Source organism: Bubalus kerabau, chromosome 4 (genome assembly GCF_029407905.1).
Source record: "Bubalus kerabau isolate K-KA32 ecotype Philippines breed swamp buffalo chromosome 4, PCC_UOA_SB_1v2, whole genome shotgun sequence".
NCBI classification, from domain to species: Eukaryota; Metazoa; Chordata; class Mammalia; order Artiodactyla; family Bovidae; genus Bubalus; species Bubalus kerabau.
The window spans coordinates 20,294,404-20,302,414 of record NC_073627.1 but is presented as its reverse complement, the minus strand read 5'-3'; the positions used below and the strand labels follow the sequence as shown (position 1 = coordinate 20,302,414).

Genomic DNA, 8,011 nt, shown 5'->3' with positions numbered 1-8,011 from the left:
ATTACACCTAATTAGAGTGGTAGTGGAAAGGACATTTCTACAGAGTTAGCTAAACCAGAATCGGAATTCCACTGAGTTACATGACCTTGAGCAAATTACTAAGCCTGATTCTGTTTATTCCTTTATTGAGCATCCAACAACCCTTCGATGTAGGAATCAATAGCCTCATTTTACAGATGAAGAAACTAAGTCTTACACTAAACTTTGTCCAGGGTTGCACAACTAGCAAAGATTCAGTCTGTTTCCAAAAATGGTGCTATTAACTTTTATGCTATTTAACTATTATTAGGTAACACTTCACATAGTAGTTAGGAGGAGTGGAAGATAATGAAATAATGTGTACAAATGCATGACATATAGTTACTACGTGGTAGTTTCTCCAGGATCACCCATTACCGTTGAAACTCAAGATGCTTCCCCATCACCCCTCTTGCCCTCTCCAGAGCCAGGAGGAGCAGTGGTAGTGACAAAGGAAGCCTTGGGGCAACAGTTTTGGGCCCCCCCCCCCATTAATGACTATCTAATATACAAAACAGTTTTCTTAACATGTAAGTGAGATGCAGATGTATTTTCAACCCTAATATCACCAGTCGCCATCCCTAACCCAACTACCCCTCCACTATAGAAATTCTAGAGCCTCATGTAACAACAGGCAAAGAGAAGATGGCAAAGGACCAGTCCTGGCACTATTTAACATGAACAAATTTCAAAAGTGTTTTCATGCCTTGCAAGGGACATCAACTTCATATTACTACAATCATTGTAACAGAAATAAGTATATTTGGGCTTATTTCAGAGAACTTTCTTGTCTTCCCCATAACAAGTCATACGTAACTGCCACTCAGCTTTTCATGTAACATTGTGATTATAGGTTCTCAGGCACAGAGCCAGGCACTGTTAGGAAAAGCTTTCTGAAGAAGTGATAAATCTGAGACCTGATGGACAAGCAGAGAAAGAGTGGCCAGGTACCAGCAAGAGGGAACTGCAGATGCCAGGACCCATAAAAGGAAAGAGCTTGGTGCTTTCAGGGAGCATAAAGTAGCTTAGAAATATATCATTAAACTGAGTGTGGGACTGGACTGATAAAGGCTATCTTAGCTTGAGCACTAGCAAACTTTCAAAAGACTTAGAAAATGTGAATTTTGTCCTTGGGGCAATTGAAAAACATTTAGCAAGGGAATGAAATGAGATATGAATCCAGATTCCCTTCCCCATACCTTCTTAATTAGTGAAATTAATCTCTTTCCAATTAGAACCCAGATTTATATCCTTATATTCACCTTTCAAAGAACTGACGAAGAATAAAGTTGCTTGAGGTAGGGAAGCAACCACTTCAACAATCTCCTCCCACCTCAACTCTGCCTCTAGGTAAGACCTCACCTAGAGTAGCTGAGATTTCTGTTTTCTGTGTGTGTTCCTCCAGAGGATTATTCTAATTTTTGTCGTAGGTGTGTGCTCCTTCTCCTCCCTCACCAACCTAGCTATCTCAAGGTTTACCTCCCCAGAGGGGTTTTGGAAGGCAAGATGACAGGATGACGAAAGGAGAGGGACAAGGCGAGCTTAGAACTGGGAGGAAGTGTGACTTAAGTCTATGCTACGTGTAAGAACTCTCAAAGCCTTTAGGAACGACTCCTCAAAATCAAGAAGCTGATCTGTCGGCCACCAAATCAACAGCGGATGAATTCAAGCAGGAAAGTCTTGGACTGGCGGAGGAAGGTGTGGGCCGGCTTAGCCACCTGAGTGTGCAAATTCAGGGTCCCACTTCAGCGCTGACAGGGGATGCCTGGCTTCCCGGAGCAGGGGTTGCCTTCTCTCCAAGACATCTCCAAATATCTTTGGAGGGTAGCGGTACTGGAAGAGAAAAGTCTGGTCCGGAAGGAATCCTAGCTCTGGCTATTACATGTCCGTCTTCACAGCAGCAAAGTAAGAACCCTGGACGCACCGCCGATCCTCAGGTTAGTCCGTCCCATGACCCGGAAGAGCAGCTAGAGCCGCCTCTACGCCTTACGTCCACGTGCCGGCAATAGCAGCCACGTGGGGCTCTGCGGAAACGCCTTCGCAAAGATTTGTCCCCTACGCTGCCCAGTAGAGAGGAAGGGCTGAGAAGAGCGCAGGAGGAAACGGTACCGGCTGGAGGCCCGGCTCGCGCGAACCTAGGGCTGCGAGGGGCGGGGTCGAGGGCGGGGTTTACACTGGTCGCCGCCAGGGGGCGGGGCCTCGGTTCCGAAGGGTGGGCTCTGGACGGCAGTGAGTAGCAGTTTACTCGTCGCCTGGACTCCTCGGCTTCCGCCTTGCATCAAACCCTGGCCGGACCAGCCCGGGAGTCGCCATGGAGTCCACGCTGGGCGCGGGCATCGCGATGGCCGAGGCCCTGCAGAACCAGCTGCCCTGGTTGGAGAACGTGTGGCTCTGGGTCACCTTTCTGGGGGACCCCAAGAGCCTCTTTCTGTTCTACTTCCCCGCGGCCTACTATGCGTCTCGCCGGGTGGGCATTGCGGTGCTCTGGATCAGCCTCATCACCGAGTGGCTCAACCTCGTCTTCAAGTGGTGAGACAGCTAAGCCCTCCGGCGGCCTGGCCGCCCACCGCCAAGGGCCCTGAGCCTTGTGCAGACCCTGATTCCTCTCAGAAATTGCCTCAAAGGCCTGGCTCCCCCCTCCACCCCTACCTCCACCCCTACCCCCACCCCCAGGGAACCTTAAGACCTCCCCACCCCTACCCCATGGCCACTGACTTTTCCTCTTTGAGCATCTTTGTGCATCTTGAACTCAGACCTCAGAGTCCCCGTCCTAATCATTAGACTAGTGTTTAACGGGCCTGATCAGATAAATCACTTAAGGGGGCGTGTTTAAAATGCAAAGATCCCATCCCATCCCAGACACACTGATTTTGAAACTCCAGGGGAGAGCCTGGGAATCTATATTTTTAAAAAAATCAATGGTGACTTAAGTAGCAGAAAGTCCTGCTTCTCAACTCACTCTTTAATTCATTTCTTCATTCATTTATTTGATAGAGTTTTAAAGAAGCTTGCTTTGTGCCAGGCTTCAACACTGGCTTTTCAGGACAGAAAAGGCTTCCAAGTTAAGGTGTGGTCACCAGGCCATGGCCATCAACATAAGGAGCATTTGAAAACTTGCTAGAAATGCAGAATCTTAGGCTCTAGGTGGGAGCTCCTGAATCATTATCTACATTTTAGCAAGGACCCCAAGTGGCTCGTGTGCACAGTAAATTTCAAGAAGCACTGGGGCTAAAGCTTTGCCTTTTAGGGAACACTTTCTCTTCTCGCTTTTCACCTTCATTCACTAGTAGGCTCTGACACAGACTCAGGCAAGTGGGTAGGGCCCTTGGGGCTTATCTCTTTGTGCCACCTGTTCTCTTGGGTGCAGAAGGGAGCTATACTTCCCGCTGGGCGTGCAACTGCACCTCTCCTCACCTCACCATCTATTGCCATATTGCCAGCCTGGGGGAGGGAAGGGGGCTTCATAGGAGACACTTGAATGGGCTAGAATGACTTGCTGAAAAACCAAATACCTTCCCTTCCACTTCTCTCTACCAGGCCTTCATCCCTACTATAAACGGTAAAGCAGTTGTCTAATCATTTCCTTCCTACTGAGTTGCCCTTTGCTTTGTGCTGTTCTCCCTCGGAGTCTGTATCAGCCTTCCCGTCTCGTCCTGTTCCCCTAAGACCATTGATTCCCACATGGCAAAGCCCCTATTCATTTCCTAAGTATGTGTTGAGCATCTGGTGTGTGAACCAGGCTCAGTTTTTGGCGGGGAGAGGCAGGTCCCTTTCCCAGCCCTTGGCTTCCTGGTCAGCATCTCTGCTGTTCTCCCAACCTTTTCTCTTTCTAGCCACAGCAGCCTCTTAGTCTGCTGTATGTTTTCCAGGGTCCAGCGAAGCACCTAGCTAAGCCAGGGGATTTAAAACTGTTTTGTCTTCTTTATTCTCCCTCAGCTTTCCTGTGCATTCCTCGCCTCCATTTTTTTTTTTTTTTAATAGAAGGACTTTATTTATTATTTTGGCGGGCACTGGGTCTTCATTGTGGCGTGGGGGCTCTTAATTGTGGTGCATGGGCTTTCTCTAGTTAAGGCACATGGGCTTCTCCTTGGGGGATGCTCAGGCTTCTCTTGCTGCGGCACGTGGGTTCAGTGACTGCAGCACATGGGCTTAGTTGCCCTGCAGCATGTGGGATCTTAATTCCCCAACCAAGGATCAGACCCACAACCCCTGTGTTGGAAGGCGGATTCTTAACCACTGAACCACCAGGGAAGTCCCGCCCCATTTTCTTCTATTTGTTTTATTTCTCAGTTGGCTGTGTCAGGTCCTAGTTGTGGCACATAGTATCTTTAGTTGCAGGACACACACTGTTAGTTGCAGCAAGGGGATTCTAGTTCCCTAACCAGGGATCATACCTGGACCCCCTGCATTGGGTGTGTAGAGTCTTAGCCCCTAGACCACCAGGGAAGCTCCGCCCCCACTACCATTTTCAAACATGAGAGACTTTCCTAAGTAACTGAGGCTGGAATTTGGGAAATGGAGAAAAGAGAAGCAGCAGAGTGAGGGTGTGGGAAGGAGAGGGAGAGTCAGGTCCCGGGCTCTCTGTAAATGACAAGAACAGAGCTTGGCCTTGCAGTGGGAGGGATAAGAATGGGACTTGAGCATCTCAGAGCACGCCCACACACACCACAATCTCTTGCCTCCTTATCACTTTTTTAAAAAATGCACACTTTCTCCTGTTCCAAGGTAAAAAACCATGGCAAGGCAGTGACCCAAAATCAGATGTCCTGACTCCACCCTATAAGCCCTTCAGAGTATTCCAGGTGTCCATCTGCCTCACCCCCATTCCCCTGGCCTTTGTGTGTGTGTGTGTGTGTGTGTGTGTGTGTGTGTGTGTGTGTGTGTGTGTATAATGGCATCTGCTCTCTTCTAGGTTTCTGTTTGGAGACAGGCCCTTTTGGTGGGTCCATGAGTCTGGGTACTACAGCCAGGCTCCAGCCCAAGTTCACCAATTCCCCTCTTCTTGTGAAACTGGCCCAGGTGAGAAGCCCCAAACCTCCCTCGCCCAATGTGGTTAGTGTTTGGTGAGTGTTCAATAGTACTTTTCAGCCGGGACTACCTAATCATCAGAGGCCTAGTCTCCCAGTTACTGGACCAGAGAACAAAGAAATCCAGGGAAGAAGTGCTAGGAGCGCCCATGCCAACCTTGTATTGACTAGAGCCAAGTTGTCAAGGCAGAAGTCTGACAGCAGTGACTGTAGGCTTGGGGGCGGGGGGAGGCTTCAGGGCAGAGGGAGCTATGGCCAGCGCTGGAGGAAGGCTCTGTCACGGCCACAGGGAAGCAGCTGTGTTGAGCTATCACCAGGTGTACCTGGGCTCCCATCAAACTCAGCTCCCACCACGAACTGAGTTTCTGAATCCCCCGGCAGGCAGCCCTTCTGGACACTGTATGATCACAGGAGCAGCCCTCTGGCCCATAATGACGGCCATCTCTTCCCAGATGGCCACTCGGGCCCACAGGTACACCTTGGCATCGCCCACCAGTGGGGGTGGGGTGAAGGTACCCTGGACCCAAAAGCCCCGCAGCAGGGTGGCCTGAGAGCTGGAGTTCTGGGGACCCCGGGTTATTTGGTCCAAGTGCCTGGGTGCTCAGGGAAGCCCAGCAGTGCGTGGACATCTCATGAACCATCTGCTTCTCTTCTTTTTAGCCGCTGGGTGAGGGTGATTCCTAGCTTGGCTTATTGCACCTTCCTGCTGGCGGTCGGCTTATCTCGGGTCTTCCTCTTAGCACATTTCCCTCACCAGGTGTTGGCTGGCTTAATAACTGGTGAGCAACTGGGGCAACGGGATGGACCCAGAGGGTGCCATTGACAGTGGGAGGACCAGTGTATGATTTTCCCATTGTACGGCCAACCCCAAGTCCCCCTTCTGACAAACTACCCTGCTGTTCGGGGTGAGGGTCATATCCCCAAACTCCTTGAAGCTGCTGTCACCCTGCTTCCCTAGGTGCTGTCCTGGGCTGGCTGATGACCCCTCAGGTGCCCATGGAGCGGGAGCTAAGTTTCTATGGATTGACCTCGCTGGCCCTCTTGCTGGGTGCCAGCCTCATCTACTGGACCCTCTTTACACTGGGCCTGGATCTTTCTTGGTAAGTTCTGGTTTGAAGCTTGGGGAAGTAGGGGCCTCTCCTGCCTCCCCTCTATCTGGCCTGGTGGCTCTCTGGTTCGCTGTTGTTAAATAGGGACACGTTACCAGTTCACATACAGTCTTCTGAACGTGGCGGTAGACCCCAAAGGGATAGAAAGCCATCCACCCTCTGAGTCCTAGGGGAATATCTCTCCTGGCAAAGACTCTTGCTCTCCACAGGTCCATCAACCTAGCCTCTAAGTGGTGTGAGCGGCCCGAGTGGGTGCACTTGGACAGCCGGCCTTTTGCCTCCCTGAGCCGTGACTCAGGAGCCGCCCTGGGTCTGGGCATCGCTCTGCACTCTCCCTGCTATGCCCAGGTACGGCGGGCACACCTGGGATATGGCCAGAAACTAGTCTGTCTTGTGCTGGCCATGGGGCTGCTGGGCCCCCTGAACTGGCTGGGCTACCCCCCTCAGATCAGCCTTTTCTACATCTTCAATTTCCTCAAGTATACCCTCTGGCCATGCCTGGTCCTGGCCCTTGTACCCTGGCTGGTGCACATGTTCAGTGCCCAGGAAGCACCGCCCATCCACTCTTCCTGACTCTAGGTGCCTCCTACACCCACCTCCCCTCACAAAGCCCGTGCTCTGTGACCTCCACCCTTGGGAGGCAGCTCCGTCCACTTCCAGCCCCCAGCGACCCTGCTCATGTTGAATTTTCTACTTCTCCCACCACCTGGTCACAGCCCCAAAGAGGGGCCTTTTCTCTCCCAGGAAGGTCCTCCTGCCTTCCCTCCCAAGTCCCCAAAGAGCAAAGGCAACAGTGAGAACAGTGGATTTCTGTAACACTGTGAGGGGCTCGGAGCAGCCCCAATAAAGCCCTTCCACACCTCTGGACTCCTCTCATGCCTCCGTGAACATCTCCACTGGACTTGGCTATGCACATGTAGGGCAACCCTTGCCGGACTGCTTGTTCTGTACCCGCTCCAACCTTGTGCCCACAGAGGCTGAGAGTCAGAAGGAAAAGCAAGCCCTTAAGCCCTGGGCCCCCTTCCTAGCACCACCACCTCAGCCACACAGAGGTCCCATGAGATGCTGTGGCTACATTCAGGGAAACCTTGTTCTTTAACCTACAGGACAGAGATCCCACTCCCTCCCATCCCAGCCTCTGTTTCCTAAATTGTTTAGTCCAGGGACTGGAGAAAAGAAGAGTAGGAACCCCAGAGAACAGAGACATTGGCCCCAGAAGGCACTGTCAGAAACAAGTTTATTTCTACAAGGACACACAGTGTAACAGGTTACAGGATACTTAACTGAAATATGTCCAGGGAGACAAAGCAGGGAGTGGGTTTACATGAGAACCAGACAGGCCATGGGAAGAGGGAGGGGAAGGGGCCCAGAGCTGGGGCTCAGCCCCACACCCCAGGAAGATCTAGAACACACTAACAACACGCAAGACACAGTGCATGATAAACCTGTGGTGGCGGGACTCCTGCCCCTCCCCTGGCTCCCTCAACCCTGCTCAGGCCCCCAGTAGGATAATAAATATGTAAACAGATTGGTGGGGCCCTGGGGAAGGGAAGAAAGAAAGACTATGCAGGGTTGGGGAGGAGGAGGAAGACTTAGCCCCCCAGGAGCTTCTTCCCATCTTTGGTTTCCCACAGGCTGGACAGCATTCCCTAAAAGTCTTGTGGGCTCCTAGCCCTGGAAGCAAGGCTAGGCCGGGCTCCTGGGAGAGCAAGGACAGCTCCCAGCCTCATCCAGGTCTTAGTTTCCCTGGGTGTGGCCCACAAAGGAAGCCCAGAAGGGAAGCTAAAGCTGAGGGCAGGCTCCTGGGTTCTGTCCCTGTTCCTTCTAGAACCCGCACCCACTCTCACCCTCCCCAGG

The 8,011-nt window shown here is 51.7% G+C and overlaps 1 protein-coding gene across 3 annotated transcripts; it reads left to right on the top strand.

The window, feature by feature from the left end:
• Positions 1-2,217: 2,217 nt before the first annotated feature.
• G6PC3 (glucose-6-phosphatase catalytic subunit 3) lies at positions 2,218-7,019 on the top strand. Of its 3 annotated transcripts, XM_055575746.1 has the most exons (6): positions 2,218-2,547; positions 4,931-5,037; positions 5,427-5,517; positions 5,706-5,824; positions 6,004-6,145; positions 6,364-7,019. In XM_055575746.1, the coding sequence occupies exons 1-6, from the start codon at positions 2,330-2,332 to the stop codon at positions 6,725-6,727; spliced, it is 1,041 nt and encodes a 346-aa protein (XP_055431721.1). In that variant the 5' UTR covers positions 2,218-2,329; the 3' UTR covers positions 6,728-7,019. The 3 variants fall into 3 exon arrangements, with proteins under 3 accessions (XP_055431721.1, XP_055431722.1, XP_055431723.1); XM_055575747.1 differs by lacking the exon at positions 5,706-5,824 and having other exon boundaries at positions 5,981-6,145; XM_055575748.1 differs by lacking the exon at positions 5,706-5,824 and having other exon boundaries at positions 6,364-6,523.
• Positions 7,020-8,011: the final 992 nt, after the last annotated feature.